Source organism: Rhinopithecus bieti, unplaced genomic scaffold (genome assembly GCF_001698545.2).
Source record: "Rhinopithecus bieti isolate Rb0 unplaced genomic scaffold, ASM169854v2 scaffold_23862, whole genome shotgun sequence".
NCBI classification, from domain to species: Eukaryota; Metazoa; Chordata; class Mammalia; order Primates; family Cercopithecidae; genus Rhinopithecus; species Rhinopithecus bieti.
Genome location: NW_016811338.1, coordinates 712,477 through 730,769, shown reverse-complemented (window position 1 = coordinate 730,769; position 18,293 = coordinate 712,477). Strand labels below are relative to the sequence as shown.

Sequence of the window (18,293 nt, the reverse complement as noted above, 5' to 3'; positions counted from 1 at the left end):
TGCCTGTATGCTTACAGCGCAGTATTGGGGTGGGAGTTACCCGATTTTCCAGGTGTTGTGTGTCTCAGTTCCCCTGGCTAGGAAAACGGATCCCCTTCCCCCTTGCGCTTCCAGGTGAGGCGATGCCTCGCCCTGCTTCAGCTCTCGCTGGTCAGGCTGCAGCAGCTGACCAGCACCGATTGTCCGGCACTCCCTAGTGAGATGACCCCAGGACCTCAGTTGAAAATGCAGAAATCACCGGTCTTCTGTGTCGCTCGCGCTGGGAGTTGGAGACTGGAGCTGTTCCTATTCGGCCATCTTGCTCCGCCCCAGAAAGTCATATACTTTCTTACTTTGCTCAATATCATGGCTTTAATATCTTCTCAGTCCTTGGATAGTGAGTATGAGGGTTGTCTTTTTTTCAAGAAAATATCTTATCAGTGGAATTTTTCACAGCACCTCAGTGCTTCTGATGCTAGGAAATTGGGCTTTATTCTATATAAAATAATCATAAATATTAATATATAGTAGGTGAGTATTGCTTGATACCTTATAGTATTTCTACATTATTCCTTGTTTGCAGGATCTTGGTAGTGTCTCATCTTTATCTTTGTTTCTCCTCTTTTACATCTTAATATGTTACCCTAAGAACCAGAAAACAGCAAAAACGTCCTTAGTTGGCCACAGGCCTGTTATTGCACTTCAGTTAATTGTTTTGCAGGTCTCCTTTCTAACTGTTGGATGCTGCCCTGTTATTAGAGCTATTTCCACTTCTAGTGAGTTTGTTCTCAGTCTGTGATGAGATTAGAACCATTTCACCTTGTGAATGGGTGCTTTTAGCAGTTAAAACCTTCAACAAGTTTATAGAAATTCTTGGGTTAGATTCAGTCTGATTTTTTCAGTGCTAATAATCTCTCTCTATGTCCTGAGCCAAGCATTTCTATGTGTTTATTATTAAATGATGAGGTAAAGTTAGATATTCCTGCCTTGCTCATATGTTTCAAGTAGCTTTTCTTGTATAGTATCCTTCTTGTGAAACTAACTCTAGAGATGTTATGTGACATTTTTCAATCAGCTATCTCAGAACTTGTTTTACTTTGTGAGAGTAAATAAATAGGATTTCTACTCATGGCTTTGCTGCTAATTACTGCCTTGTCCAGTTGTCAGCAAGTCAATTTTATCTCTTGTTTTATTTTCTTAATCTACAAAATGTTGCGGTGGTACTAGATAGATTACTTCCTGGGTTTTGTTTAACTGTCATTTTCCCCATGGCTTTCTATGTGGATTCCGTGAAGGCAGATAATGATCTATTAATCATCCATTATGTTGTAGTTTCTATTTGCCATTTAAATTTTATTTCCTTTTTGGTGAGTATGTCTATTGTCAGCACTTAAAAGAGGAAGACAACTTTCATTGTCATTTATGGTATATTTAGCAATAAGACACTGTACGATTGTACCCTCTAGCCAGTGTACATTTTTATAAATGTATTTGTAAAAATCCATTTTCTTCCTCAAGAATATTATTTAAACGTTTATTGAACATTTACTATGCAACAAACCAGTGCCTGGCACTGGAAACAATAATGAATGAACCTGCCCTTAAGGAACTTTCAGCGTAATGATTTTTGGTTTGGTGGCAGCCTGTTCTGTTCAACCATGCTAATATCCTGCATGCCCTGCCATATGCTTCTGTCTTCTTTTTTAGGAGTGTTAACCTGAGAAGGGTCACTTCTTTATGTCCTTGCTTGGTGATTATAGTAAATTTCAATGTTCTTTTAGGGTCAAGAAAGTATATGCCGATGATCTTGTAAAGATGACATATACATCTTTTAGAGCATAATATATTTCTGAATGATGAGAAATTAATTTTTTCATTGGTCACTATATTGCAGGACAGTCATAAATGAATGAAGCACAGGTTGAGCTTGACACATTTAAAGAGACCTTGAAGTAAAAGAAGAACCTTTAAATCTACCGAGAATGGTTCTTAGAATAATTTAAGAGGCAGTATGGGTGTTTTGTATCCTTGAAAACTCTTTGAATGGCAACTTTATGTACTAGATTATATTTAACTTTCCCTTACTCAGCTGTTTGTCAGAGTCCAAGAATTGTTTTATTCCGGAATTAAGAAGTCTGAAGTCCCATCGTGCTCACTTTTATGTACCTTTGCCTCTGTATGACATTGGAGGAAAAGGTGTCATTTCAAAAATATGGTTTCTTTAGCCATCCAAGCTCACTAGTGCCAACAGACTGGCACTTTTGTGGCTTCATACTTGTAAATATATTTCAGTATTTTTCACTGGGTAGGTTACCTTGTAGAGAAGGCGAAGAACTTATAAATTCATTTCATAATGTCCAAAAGATAATCCAGGAGACATATTTTCACAGGCATAGCTCCTTGTTCTGTGTCTCACAAGGGAGAAAGAGGCTTTTTTCAAATAATATTGTAGGACAGCTGTCTTGATTTTACTTAAAATGTAAAGTTTTAGTATTACTTCAATATTCATATTAGTTTTTTCGTTCATGTACAATTGTCATTTCTGCTTAAAGAACCTCAAAGTTTCGTCAAAATAGTTTCATTTTAATTTCAGGTAGCTGAGAATATAATTTATGATACATTTATCAAAGTCCTTAGGTTAATCGTGAATGTCATCACATCAGTATTTTTTTTTTTTTTTTTTTTTTTTTTTTTTTGAGACGGAGTCTCGCTCTGTCGCCCAGGCTGGAGTGCAGTGGCCGGATCTCAGCTCACTGCAAGCTCCGCCTCCCGGGTTCACGCCATTCTCCTGCCTCAGCCTCCCGAGTAGCTGGGACTACAGGCGCCCGCCACCTCGCCCGGCTAGTTTTTTGTATTTTTTAGTAGAGACGGGGTTTCACCATGTTAGCCAGGATGGTCTCGATCTCCTGACCTCGCGATCCGCCTGTCTCGGCCTCCCAAAGCACATCAGTATTTTTTAAAGACTCATTAATGTAGTATAATCTCTACTTTCTCAGGTAAAACGATGATCATAATCAGTCCATTATGGTAACACTCTAATTCCATTCCTGAAACGTCCCATGATGTGAAATAAAAAAGATAATGATAATGATTCTAATGATACGAGAATAGTAAAGGCATAATAGGATATGTCTGTTGATACCTTATCTTTACTTTTGTAGCTCTTGATCTTGTTCATAAGAGTGAAATTACTACTTATTCTTACCTTTTCTTTTACTTTAATACGTAGGGGTGTGAGCTTATTTCAACTCCTGATCAAGAACACACTGATTTTACTAAGTGCCTTAAAATGCTCCAAAAGAAGATAGAAGAAAAAGACTTAAAGGTAAGATGTACATGTATTTGGTGGTTATTCCAAAGGATGTGAAAAAAAATTGTTTTTTTTTTTCACTCAGCTGAAATGGATATTTACTTTTGTGCTTTTTTTTTTTTTTTTTAATTGCTGTCAGGTTTTTCCCCCCCGTATAGCATATAAATCTGCACTTAGCTGCCAAAACATTAACATGTTCCCTTAAACCAGGGGACACAAATGTAAACATCTTACAGTGGCATGGTAATAAAATGGGTGAACTGGACCATGTGTCAAGTAATCAAAACTGGGAACTCATTCTTGCCTGAAAGTGACTAGCTACTATTCGTCTCTAGTTGATTGTTGCCATGAAGAGCTATATGTATTTTTGCACTATGTCTATTTGCATATTATTACAGGCAAAACAAATATGGCCTTGATTTGGCCCCTGAGCTATCATTGCAAATTTTTATTTAAATGAATATCAACTTTTTTTAAGCCAGAGAAGAGTCTACTGCTTTGCATTTTCTTGCATTTGTGCTCTTTAAGGTATTCAGTACTTTTCACCTAGCATCTATATGTTTAATTGCATTAATTAGTACACAAGTTTATACTTCATTTTTTGATACCTGTTGAAATGGTATGCAAAGTATTTTAAGACTGTGTTTAATGAAGAGCTACAAAATTAAACCTGAAGCATCGATGACAATTGACCTTTCCCCTCCACCCCCCACTAGCAGGGGCAATAAGTTTTAAGCTGAGACGAATTATCAGCTGTGTAATTTTAAACCAGGAAAAGTAGGAAAACACCCTTGTATATTAGAATGATTTTGATAGTACAAGTAACAGAAAATACATGTCAACCTGCATCAATACCAAATGATATAGGGCAGTCTTGAGACAGAGCTCAATCAGAACTCATGCTCTTTTTCTTTTATTTATCTGGGCTCCGCTTTGTGGGTTTTGTCTTCACACTAGCTTCCCCGATGGTCTCCAACTGCCACCTGCAGTAACATTTTACCCTTCACATGTAGGGAGATTAAGGCATAGAGCTGGGGGGATACATCACTTCCCACCATCATTGGACTCAACCCTTAAGATCTCTCCTTTAAACCACTCTTGCTTTTGGCAAAGGAGAACGAGAGGATCCTGATTGTCTTGGGCTGGAGCCAGGTGTGGGATCAATCCACGTGGCTTATATATTCAGACTACATGGCTAATACATATTTGGCAGGATGGGATAGATATCAGAGCAGTAGCTCTAACAAAAATTTACTCTCTAGCAAAAGTTTGTTAAAGATACACCCTAACATATATTTACTAAGTTGCAGTAAGTAGTAAATTCTTTTCTCCCTTTGAAGTAAAACCTTGTTAACTGTCACAATTGGCAAGCAGCTTGATCTGCGAACTCAACAAAAATAATTGAGTGAACATTTCTCATCTCTGTTTTAGCTTTGCTGAACTATATCAAATGTATTGTGCTATTTCCAGCAGTAAATTGATATAATTAAACATTTGTTTAATGAAAGCAGAAAACAACCGATTGAGAGTTATTTATTTCATCCAGATATCACTGATTTGGTGTTTCTTAGGGAAAAAAATGTAAATATTCACAGCTGTCTTTTGTTTTTCCCAACACCTCCACTGACATGATCAAAAGCTGAGATGCAATTATGTGAGTCTAATGCGTTGTGTCTAACTGATAGTATCTATAATACAATATTCTGTCATTGAGTCTTGAAACAAATCATCATATCTTAAATTCAACAAGGCCCAAATCTAGAGAGAGCCCCAAACTGGGAGATGAGGGTGTGATCTGCAAACAAATCTGACAGTCTTGGCCAATCTGTTGGGGAGTCTGGAAGCAAGAGTAGCTGTTAGAGGACCCTTGCATTGGGCAGAAATAGCAACAACCTTGTACTCCAACTGTGCTTAGTCACAGACTAGAGGGTGCTCATGAGGAGTGTGGACTTGGCTCAAAGGTTGCCAGGGAAGAGTACAGACTTGGTGGCATGATGTGCTGCCTCCTGAAGGGGTTGCAGCGGGGTGATAACGGATGACTGGCCTCTACACAGCCTAACAGTGAGTTCTTTTTTGAAGAGCAATGCAGTGGTGCACTGCCTGTGCTGCCTCAGGCCCCGACATGCTTTGGGCCCAATGCATTCTCCAGCCCCATCCTACACCAGTGTTTCTCCTTTTTTCTAAACTATGCCATATTTTCTCCTCTCTCCTGCTTTAACGTGTTTTTGTGTATGTTGCCCCCTCTGCTTGGAATCTGTTTTCCTTTTTTTTTTTTTATCTAGACCATGCATGCTGGAGGGTTTCTTTTTTTTGAGGTCTGATACATTTATTTATCTTTATATATTTTTTATTTCAATGAGTTTTGGGGTACATGTGGTTTTTGGTTACATGGATGAATTGTACATTGTTGAAGTCTGAGAGTTGAGTGCACTTGTTACTCCAGTGTAGTGTACAATGTACCCAATAGGTAGTTTTTCATCACTCAACCCCTCCCACCTTCTCCTCTTCTGAGTCCTCAGTGTCCATTGTATCACTATGCCTTTGCACACCCATAGGTTAGCTCCCACTTATAAGTGAGAAAATGCAGTATTTGGTTTTCCATTTCTGAGTTACTTCACTTAGAATAGTGGGCATGGCAGAGTTTGACTGGCTGTCCTTAACTATCACTCACAGTTAGGTTTAGCTACTCTACATTTCCATACCCTCCTTTATTTTTTCTTTAGGGCATTCTGAACAATTTTGATCATTTTATTAATTATTTCTAATTGTTTGCCTAAAGTCATTCTTGCCAGCTTGACTGTACAGCCCATGAGGCTGAGCTCAGGTCTGCTTATTCATAACTCGACAGCAGTACATTGCATATAAGAAGTACTCCTTGAAAGTTTGGTACGTTTTATGCACTACAAGAACACACAGGAGAGTGGAACATAACACAGTTGGGAGACAGGGTTTTTAGAGAAGGCTGAGACATAATAAGCAAATGGGAGCTAGACAGTGCATTAGTCCATTTTACGTTGCTATAAAGGAATACCTGAGGCTGGGTAATTTATAGATACGAGCTGTATTTGGCATATGCTTATGCTGGCTGTACAAGCATGGCATCAGAATCTATTTGGCTTCTCATGACCCCTCAGGAAGCTTTTACTCATGGCAAAAGGTGAAGGGGCAGCAGGCCTGTCACATGGCAAGAAGGGAGCAAGAAAGATGCCAGGCTTTTCATAAGAACCAGTTCTCTTGGCCGGGCACGGTGGCTCACACCTGTAATCCCAGCACTTTGGGAGGCCATGGCCGGTAGATTACGAGGTCAGGAGATCGAGACCACCCTGGCTAACGTGGTGAAACCTCATCTCTACTAAAAATGAAAAAATTAGCTGGGGCAGTGGCACCGCCTGTAGTCCCAGCTACTTGGGAGGCTGGGGCAGGAGAATCACTTGAACCCAGGAGGCAGAGTGCCGAGTCCGACCCACAGACCCTGACACAGTGACAGATGAAAGACATACACTGACACAGATATTTTGCCTGTCAGTGGGGCTAAGGGGCTCTGCTGCCTGAGTCTGCAGCTTCGGCCTTGATAAGACAGCGAAGTTCACATTTATTTAGTACAGATTAAATGACAAAGTTCTCAAGTAAACACCACTACAGGGTAATTAACATTGTCGACCTCCTGAGTAGAGAGCAGTCATGAGCCGCAGATGATCAAAGGTTGGTCCTAGGACCACACAGTAAACAAGTTATTTATATAAAGTCCTAGGACCACATAGTAAACAAGCTATTTAGATAAACTCCTCTACATTCCTATGTATCTGTGCCCTAAGCTTTTAAGATAATTCATTTCCCTTCAGCCAAATCTTTTACTGAAGCTATGCAAACCTGCTGGCCTTCCAAGAAGGTTTGTGTCTATTTCCTATAACTTTATCTTTGTAATTTCTCCCACTACCCTGACCCATCCCCTACAGTGGAGGTTGTGGTGAGCTGAGATCGCACCACTGCACTCCAGCCTGGGTGACAGAGTGAGACTCCATCTCAGAAATTGGGGATCACATTTCAACATGAGATTTGGAGGGGACAAACATCCAGACTATATCAGACAGAAAAGGGGAGAAGAGTGTTTCAAGAAGTACTGTAGTGCACACAGAGTGTGGGTAGCACTTTGTAGGAGTGGGCACAACTCTGTCTCCATCCTCGTGGGGTCCTGGCTAGGCCTTGAGAATTAAATTCACCTAAGATAGATTAACAAGAACAAAGCATAAAATTTTATTTCATACAAATTTTACACGACATGGGAGCCCTCATAAAGAAGTGAAGACCCAGAGAAGTACTTAAAGCCCGTTACTTTATATACTAGATTGGACAAAGAATAGTGTGTTGTGAAGAAGCATCTAACTTATGTGTGGAGGCTTGAAATATAAGAGTTATTATATAACAAGACAAGGATGCCCTCTCTCAGCACTCCTGTTCAACACGGTATTGGAAGTTCTAGGCAGGGCTGTCAGGCAAGAGAAAGAAATAAAGGCTGTTCAACTAGGAAGAGAGGAAGTTCAACTATCTTTGTTTGCAGATGACATGAACCTGTATCTAGAAAACCCCATTGTCTCAGCCTAAAAGCTTCTTAAGCTGATAAGCAGCTTCAGCAGAGTCTCAGGATACAAAATCAATGTGCAAAAATCACTAGCATTCCTATACACCAAGAACAGGCAAGCTAAGAGCAAATCATGAATGAACTCCCCACTCAAAATTGCCACAAAAAGAACAAAATGCCTAGGAATACAGCTAACGAGGAAAGTGAAGGACTTCTTCAAGGAGAACTACAAACCATGGCTCTAAGAAATCAGAAATGACCCAAACAAATGGAAAAACATTCCATGCTCATGGACAGGAAGAATCAATATCATGAAAATGGCTATACTGCCCAAAGTAATTAATAGATTCAATGCTATTCCCATTGAATAATTGAATAATAAAACTACTAACACGTTCTTGACAGAAGTAGAAAAAAACTATTTTAAAATTCATATGGAACTGAAAAAAGAGCCCAGATAAGCAAGGCAATCCTAAGCAAAAAGAACAAAGCTTGGAGGCATCACGCTACCCGACTTCAAACTATACTACAGGGCTGCGGTACAAGAACAGATACACAGATCGGTGGAGCAGAACAGAGAACCCAGAAATAAGACCACACACCTATAACCATCTGATTTTTTGACAAACCTGACCAAAACAAGCAATGGGGGAAAGATTCCCTATTTAATAAATGCTACTGGGAGAACTGGCTAGCCATATGCAGAAAACAGAAACTGGACCACTTCTGTACACCATATACAAAAATCAACTCAAGATAGATTAAAGACTTAAATATAACACCCAAAACTCTAAAAAACTCTAGAAGAAAACCTAGGCAATACCATTCAGGAAATAGGCACGGGCAAAGATTTCACGATGAGGATGCCAAAAGCAATTGCAACAAAAGCAAAAATTGACAAATGGTGTGTAATTAAGCTAAAGAGCTTCTGCACAGCAATAGAAACTATAAACGGTAAACAGACAACCTACAGAATGGGAGAAAATTTTTGCGATCTGTGCATCTGATAAAGCCCTAATACTCAGCATCTATAAGGAATTTAAACAGATTTACATGAGAAAAACAACCCCATTAAAAAGTGGGCAGAGTGATTAAATCTGAGGAAATGGAGTATCTGTGAGCTTCCACCTGACTTTACATTTAACTTGGAAGGTCGACACTGTATTTTATTTGATGTTATAGCAAGATAAAAGCAATATTAGAAGGGAAAATAATACAAGATTTCCCTCCACCCATACTCTTACCTCCATATGGGATCATGAAGGCTTTTTAAAATTTCTTCTGATAATACACATAAACTGTATCAAATCTTTATATGCCTCTTCTCCATCTAATATACCATATCAAATTATTATATATTTTGGATTTCTACTTATTAAATTATAAATATGAATTTATAATCAAAGTATATTTTATAGTCGGACTCTTACTATTAAATGTTAATTGTAATGTAAATAAAATGCAAAATAGTATTTAATATTAAAGAACTATATGTTAGAAATTCATAGAATTTGAATTAGGTCTGTCCTGATCCTAAAAGAGTTTACTATCTAGAACATGAGATTAAATTTTTTAAATTCCCCTAAATTACCTTATTAGTTCATGTGTTCATCTAATTTAAAGCTAATCACCCTTAACGCTTATTCTTCTACAAAAGGATTCTGTCATACCTGGGACTTTTTAAGGCTTTGCTTTCATGTTGCCACATTGTTTATCTGTAACTGAGTCATGAATAATACATTATCAGGATGCCATCTGATATGCCTGAGTCTTCAAAGGACACATATTTTCAAGTGTTGTGATACACACTTGAGATCTAAACCCTGGGATTTGGTGGAAAACATTAAAAGCTGTCTCTCTAAACATCTAAACATTCTTTACAATAAAGCAGCAATAAGATGCAGAGGCTCTAAGAATAACAGGATTAGGTCTCTTTAGGATATTTACTAGTATTAAATGGCAACAGGATCAGTTACTTCAATTTTAAACATAGACTATATGAGCAGAAAAGTTCCCATTAATTCAATCTGAATGCTTTAGAGATTTAAACCAATACTAGTTTTATTTGCTAAAACCTCTACCTTTTAGCCCGCTTGTATTAGGCCATGTTATTTCTTAAGCAGTTTTTTAATCAAATAATGAAGGATGGTGAGTAGGTTATATGAATGAGGGCAAATGCTTTTATATATATGTATACACACACACACACACATAAATGACTGTGATTTAAATACTACTAAAGGCCATAAGTTTATTATATATTATTTTTTTATTTTCTTAATAGGCTGGGCAAGTACTGAATTGTGATTTACATGTTTGAAGACATTTCTGTATTATTTGATTATGTCCAAATTGAAGTTCTTGACTCTTGACCATTAGGACTCTGTTAAACATAGTCTTTCTATTTAATTTCTACATGGCATTTCTCAGGTAAATACATTATCTTTATACATCAGCAAATATTATGAGCTTAGAATATTTTGTTATATCCTCTAATTATCAGTATTGGATTTAGGTGTACATTTTTTTTTTGTAATGGGCTTGTGGATTTGTTTTATGTTCATACTAAATATGAACATTCTCCTCAACTGAAAATAAAATTTAAGGCTAACTATCTGATTGGACTAATTACTCAGCAGCATAAAAAGATGTGACTGATGGGGTTGCAGGAAAAATCATGATAGTACCCCAAAAGATATCTTTCCAGGTACTCCAGTGTCTCAGTACAGCTTGTTCTCATGAACTGATATCTTTGGCATGATCTAAAGGAAAATATATGTCTGTGTGTGTGTGTGTGTGTGTGTGTGTGTATAAATGTATTCTGAAAAGGAAAAAATCTTTATAGTGGAGAAGGCTGGCAGATACCACGTCAATCAAGTGAACAACATTAACATCGTTATATCATATTAATAACACCCTCCTACATGGATATAATTTGAGAAGGGCACTTGTGGAGTTCTTCTCTAAAATCCATAATTCCACTTTAACCTTTAAAGTAGTCAAAGAACTCCAAATTGAAGAATATTCCATAAAATGCCTGACCAACATTTTTAAGGCCAAGAAAAAAAGACTGAGAAATTGTTATGGCCAGAGGAGATGAAGAAGACATGACAACTAAATGCAATATGGTAACCTGATTTCTGTTGTGTAACGGAAAAAGAGGACATTAGTGGAACGCTGTTGAAATGTGAATAAGCTTGAAAGTTTAGTTAATAGTAGTGACCAATGTCAGTCTTAGTTGTATCCTCTGTGCCATGTTTAGACAAGATGTTAACACTGCTGAAAACGGGATGAAGAGTATACTCCTTGTACTATTTTTGGAACTTTTTAGTAAATCTAAAATTATTCCAAAAGACGACGCTTCATTGAGAAAATGTATTCACTGTTTCAAATATGCTATTATCATAGAACAGGTGTAATCTTTTGTTGAATGTCTCACGGTCATATAGAATAAGGGCAAGTGCTTCTTAGTACTTAGGCAAAAACAAAACAAAACAAAACAAAACAAAACAAAAAACAATGCCTTTGATGGACTCTCCCGCCTTTAAAATATTTCTTCAGGAAATTTCAAATTGTGAGTTTCTGCTGCATATTTAGACAACTGTTTTACATGAAAATTATGCCTGGTAGAAAATCTTAGGTAGACATTTGATGGTCTTTAAACCATGGAGACAGCCCAGACGCTCTCAACTTTCCCACTTTCCCAGGGGATAAATTTAAAAATATGGTAAGACTCTGTCAAAGGTAGAACTGCCACTAGATATGTTTTTATCAGGATTAACTCTAGAAGTAGTAACCTATGTATTCCTGCCTCTCCTTCTTGCCTGTCAGGGTCCGTCCTGGTCTCCTTCAGCCTCTCATTTTCTCTGGCACTGCCTATGCTGACATTTGACATACCTGCTTTTCTCCTCTTTATCTTGTTTCCGTGGCCTTCACTTACCACTTCTGTGCCATTCATTAACTCCCTAATTTGTACCTTTAATCCTAAACTCCAAAGCTGGTTTTCTCCTTGCTAACTGGAAGACCAGAGGAGCTTCATTTTATTGTCTAAAACAAAATTCATCTTTGTTCTCACAAGAACCTCATTTTGTCTTTTTGTATTTCCTTTCTCATTCAATGGCGCTACCATCCACCTGCCTGGCAGAAACCTAAGAGTAATTTTATGCTTTACTCTACCATCCCTTGACAGTTGGTCACAGTTCCCTGAAATTCTTCAGATCTCTGTCCTGTGCCCACTTTTATCTTTGCAGTCTTGCTGCCGCTAGATTAGTTCAAACATTTATCATTTCTCACTTGGGTTATTGTATTAGCCTCTGCTTGCCCCCTTCAGTACATTATCTTACCAAAATTCATGTCATATATCTTAAATGTACATCTGCTTTAAATTTTTTATTGTGTCTCATTGTTATGTATTCAAGAAATATTTATTTAATGAATAAATGCATCTCTAATAACATCAATGCAAATTCCATTATGCTAAAACTTAGCTGGCATATAGAAGTTTCTGCAGGACTCTTCTTGCTAGCATTCTTGATGCCATGTTAGTTCTCCTGTGACATGTGTCCAGGTGCTTTAGAATCTTGCTTGTCTCTACCAATTGTGATAATGAATATGCTTATTATTGAAAGTAATAATTACCACCTTAAACTTTAATAAAATATTAATCTTCAAAGCATTGTGATTAGAAGTCAGGTATTCAGGTGCTCAGGATAGGCCTGGCACTCTTTTTAGCTGCTTGACAGTAGAAAGATATTTAAGTTTTTTTTTTTCATTTTGGGCTTTTTTTTTTTTTTTAGACAGAGTCTCACTCTGTCACCCAGGCTGGAGTGCAGTGGCATGATCTTGGCTCACTGCAACTTCCACCTCCGGGGTTCAAGCAATCCTCCTGCCTCAGCTTCCCGAGTACCTGGGATTACAGGCACACACCACCATGCCCGGCTAGTTTTTGTAGTTTTAGTAGAGATGAGGTTTCACCTTGTTGGCCAGGCTGGTCTCAAACTCCTGACCTCCAAGGTGATCCACCCACCTTGGCCTCCCAAAGTGTTGGGATTACAGGCGTGAGCCACCGCACCCGGCTAGTATTTAAGTTCTTTAAGCCTCAGTTTTCTCATATGTAAAGTAAGAATACTAACCCACCTATAACAGAGCATTACATGGTAAAGTACTTAGTTCAGTGCCTGCTCCATAGGAAGTCCTTATTTTAAAAATTGGCAATAGTGGTGATAGTAATAGTAATACACTCTTGTGCAGCTAAATGTAATAGATTTTGTGTAATAATATCACTTAAGAATTAGATTATGTCTTAGAGATCTCTTAAATTTGTTACAGTTTATTACGGGACTCTCAACATAGTATTGTGGGTTTTTTTCTTTTTTTTTTGGACATATTCTAATTTTACAGGAACTCTCAATATCAGAAACTTGAATTAAACTGAGAGCTTCTTACATGTTAATGTATTTCCTAGGTGAGGTCTGGAACTTCCCCTATTCCCAGGGAACCTGTATATATTAAATATATCTCTATATTTAATAGAATCCAACAGAGAGTGAGATGTACAACCCAGGTACTATTTTTGTACCTTGCCTTTGTGTGGAGTAAAAAGGAAGGATCTGCTCTACCCTTGCTAATCCTAGTATGGACATTGTATGCCTTATGCTTATGGAAGGATATATTACCCTAAGATTAGGCAAAAGTTCATGTTAGAGTTCCACCGCAAAGTTCCTCCTCTTAGACGTACCATAGAGGCTATTAGGTATCTTCTTCGAGTCAGCTTAACACACTGTTACTTAATATCTGTTCTGTTTAAGTCAGTATGCTGTGATTTCATGACTAAGTCCATGATCTCAAACAGCCTTCAGTCTAATGGAGGAGACAGATTTACAGGTGACCATAAACTGATTTAGACTACTGTAATAAATACTGTAACTTGCCTCTTCAGAATAGATTCAACGTCTTTTGGATAGATTACTCTGCAGTTATTTAGATATAATTCCTCTTTGAAAAAATGGAATAATGTAGTTTTTTTCTAATGAAATTGCAGCTCATGTTGAAGCCTTCTGTGAACACCATATTTAAGGCAGCACCCCTCAACTCTACCTCTTGAATCCCTTGGTTGAGCCATCCTTATATCTTCCCCTGCTCAGTTTTCTTGTCGCCATCTGACATACTACATATTTAGGATATTTCTATTACATTTCATTCAATATATTATAAACTTCACACGGACAGGGAATTCTGCATGTTTGTACTCTGCTGTGTCCTCAGCACCTAAAACTATACCTGGCACCTGTAAACATATTAAAACACATAGTGGGCACTCCATAAATATTTATTAAATGAATCAGTAGTTACAAATACAGAAGGATCTTGTAACAAACTCTTACCAAATGTTAGCAAACATTAAGTATCTGCTTTGACTTAACAAGGCTTATTTTATTGCCACAGAACTTATCCATTGAGAAATTTTTTATTTTGGCAGTACATGGAAATATCCATTATTATATCTACCATTATATGAATATATATAATTATATTGTAAATGGTTATATATCTACTATTATATGATTATGTATGATTATTTGATTATAAATACCTTCAGTATTTATACCTATAACAGAGGATCTTCAGTAGGATGTATGTTGTGTGTAAGTAAAAATTCTACAGTTCATATAATACCTTCCTCTCATTTCCTTAATTGGTATTTTATAACTTTTGGGACCTGCTTCTTCTTCCGAGTTCTAAGTTATTTGTAAAAATCAAGAGCTAAAACATGAGAATACGTAAAGCTTGTCTCATATGCCATTGCCATCGTGAACTTGATAATAATAAATCTTGCTGTCTTTCTTGAAGAAGAAACAATGAAAGGAATACTGTTCAATTCCAACATCAGCTCTGTAACTGAGGCATTGTAATACTTTTATGACAAGTTCACTACCTTTTTGCCTGTGCCTGTGTACCTCAAAGGGATACAGTAAGCTTAAATTGATAATTTTTATAAGATTCTAGAAAGTAACATGACACATGTATTCATTTTATATATATTCAACCATTCAGTTACACATAAATATGTCTATATACACCACTCCTTGCTTTTTAGTGTATAACAACATTGTTCTGTTTGTTGAATGCCAAAGTAACTACTTATATGTTCAGATTTTGGAACAAACGCAGTGCAAGCCATGTAGCAGACAAAGAAGCAAAGCTAAGGAAAAGATTTCTGGGCATCAGCCTGTGTTAGCAGGCTATTTCCTAGATCATTTTGGAGAAGCCTTCAAAAGAGGAATTCACGTCTCTGTTTCTCCTTCTTAGAGATCAGCAATCTTTTTTATAGTGCTGTGCAACAAGAGAAAATAGATAAACCCAGTGCTTTGAAGTGACTTGGGAGATGTTGCTACGGATATAAAAAGCTTACTACCTTAGAGGCTGTGGCAACCTAATCCATCCCTGCCAGAGCAGAAGCATGCTTTTTATAGGCCCCAAGACAAGGGTTAAGTTTATCTGCTTACCAGGAATCTCAGCCTGATGACTCACCTGCCAGATAAAATTTCTTATTAATGCAGAGAATTCCAGATTTGGTTGGTGTGAGGCTCCTCTTCAAAAGATATGCTGACCTTATATGAAAAAGAGTATTTTATTTTGAATTACAGCATCGTGAGAATGCAGAAACTGAAGATGTAGAAAGAAACTGTATATTGAGGACTTTTGTAACAATAGTGCACATATAACAGAACATCCTGAAATTACTTAGTAGATTATAAAATTTGTCCTCATTCTGTATATTCCTTAGCCAGAGAATATTACATGTGGTAGCCCCTAAATCTATAATTATGATTGTCCACAATTATAATAGTGTCTTTTTTTTTTTTTTTTTTTTTTTTTTTTGAGACGCGAGTCCTCGCTCTGTCGCAAGGCTAGGAGTCAGTGGCCAGATTTCAGCTCACTGCAAGCTCTGCTCCCAGGTTTAGGCATTCTCCTGCCTTAGCCTCCCGAGTAGCTGGCACTACAGGCGCCCACCAACTTGCCGGACTAGTTTTTTGTATTTTTTAGAAAAAAAATAGAGATGGGGTTTCACGTGTTGCCAGGATGGTCTCGATCTCCTGACCATCGCTGGATCCACCCGTCTCGGCTCCCAAAGTGCTGGGATTACAGGCTTGAGCCCGCAACCCCGGCTAATAGTGTCTATATTTTTAAGAAATGTCTTGGGGCTGTGCACAGGGGCTAATGCCAGCAACTTTAGCACTTTGGGAGGTCGAGGCAGAGGATTGCTTGAGCCCAGAAGTTTGAGACCATCCTGGGCGGCATAGTGAGACCTCGTCTCTAGAAACAAATAAAAATGAGCAGGGTGTAGTTGTGCATGCCTTTAGTCCCAGTTACTTGGGAGGCCAGGGGGAGAAGATAGCTTGAGACTTGGAGGTCAAGGCTGCAGTTCAGCCATTCTCACACCACTGCACTCCAGCCTGGGCAATAGAGCGAGACCCTGTCTCGAAAACAAACAAACAAAAATAAATGTGTGGCTTATAGTTTAAGCCATGACTGAAAAACTGGAATGATGTTACTGCTCATTACAGCTCTATGTATGTCAGATTGATATATTTTTAGTGGTGATTAAATAGGTAATGAAGAAAAGAGATGCATGTAATTTTTTTTTCCTTTGTGTTAGGTGATGAGCCTAGATATCTCAGAAAGTTCCATTTAAGTTAAAGAAGAGGATGGAATCCTATAGTATTCACTCTCTATCCGTCTCCTCTGTTAGTAGCTGGAAGTAGAAGTTCATGTTGTGTCCATGACCATCTGCTTTCCCATTTGTACTTAGCCCTCCGTGGTTAACGTGCTGTTTCATAATAGAAAATGGCATACGAAAATCCAGATTTGTGGAGTGGAAATAAGATGATACTAACTTCTTTCCTGAATCTGCTGTGTACCTTCCCCTGTGAACATATATGTCAATGTATATAATTCTCAATATGAACAACTGGATCAGGATATCTTGAAACATATTAGGAAATAGGAATATCTAAATCAAGTTCTATTGATTGCAGTTTAATTCTGTTTCCTCATCGATTTCTACTAGAGGATTTAGATGCCTGTAAGATTAACCCTAAAGATTCTGATTTTTTTTTTGCAAAGCATCCATATAAATAAAGGGAATTATTTTAGAGAGGAAATTATTATTTGAACAAATATTTTATTTCAGATTACAGATTTACTGTGATGCTCATGGATATGGAATAAGTTTAAGGTAAATAGCAAATAGCATTGCTTATCACTTTCAGGTCAGCCTGGGGGTGGCTTCAACTTATGAAGCAGACTTACTGCATTGCAAGAAATACACTTTAATTTAATTAATGTCACTGCAGTAACATGTTTAACATTCTCATTTGGCATTATGAAATGGTCCAGTGCGTATCTAGAAACCAGAGTGTTCATGACAAAGTGCCAAATTTGCAATCAAAATGTCCTGTATTCTCCCAGAAGGTGGAAAGGGGATAATTAACGTAAACTGTGTATGTTACACCAGATTGCTAGATCTAAGGATTGCACTACAGCAAGTCTGATGGCCACTTGTTATAAATGGGCAATAAAAAATAGAGAGAGTTTTAAACCGCTAAACTTTGGGGGAAATAATACACCAAAAATAGTACAAATAGCCAAATCTATTTTATGCAGACATGGAAGCTAGATGTTTCATGTATCACTTTCAATGAGACTGTGCAACTAAGACTTATTTCATGATTTAATTCCACCAAGAAATAGATTAAAACAAATCATGATGATGAGAGAGAGGATAGTTGCTATTAAGAAATGATCACAAGTACAGATATACTAATCTCCTGGGACCAGAGCATGTCTTTATCACAGTCAATCGGTTCCAAAGTGGCTTGGAAAATTGTCTTTTGTCAACTTGATCATTGGTGGGTGTGACTGAAGAAAAAGGATACAGATTCTGAGCTATCAACCCATTTTCCATGGAAAGGGAAGGAGTGACTAGTGTGCTTTCAGGTATTCAGCTTTAGCAGGGCATTATGTATGTTAGAGAATTTTTAGCCAGAGTAAACAGTACTTGGTACTTTTTGAGTAGGACTTCAACAGTAAATTTTGGGATGTTTTCAATTGTGTACCAAGCAACATTTATAAAAGAAAATTGTATGGCCAGGCGTGGTGGCTCAAGCCTATAATCCCAGCACTTTGGGAGACTGAGACGGGTGGATCACGAGGTCAGGAGATCGAGACCATCCTGGCTAACACGGTGAAACCCCATCTCTACTAAAAAATACAAAAAACTAGCCGGGCGTGGTGGCGGGCGCCTGTAGTGCCAGCTACTCGGGAGGCTGAGGCAGGAGAATGACGTAAACCCGGGAGGCGGAGCTTGCAGTGAGCTGAGATCTGGCCACTGCACTCCAGCCTGGGCAACAGAGTGAGACTCAG

The 18,293-nt window shown here is 37.8% G+C and overlaps 1 protein-coding gene across 6 annotated transcripts in view; it reads left to right on the top strand.

Moving 5' to 3' along the window:
• Nucleotides 1-18,293, top strand: part of TPK1 (thiamin pyrophosphokinase 1) — a 404,677-nt gene that overhangs the window by 227,323 nt on the left and 159,061 nt on the right. For 5 of the 6 annotated variants that reach the window (XM_017893766.1, XM_017893762.1, XM_017893765.1 and 2 more), the window contains one exon: nt 3,209-3,304. The exons of the other annotated variant lie outside the window; for it this stretch is intronic. In XM_017893766.1, the coding sequence (XP_017749255.1) occupies nt 3,209-3,304 (96 nt within the window). The remainder of the gene's footprint in view (nt 1-3,208; nt 3,305-18,293) is intronic. 6 annotated transcript variants of the gene reach the window in all.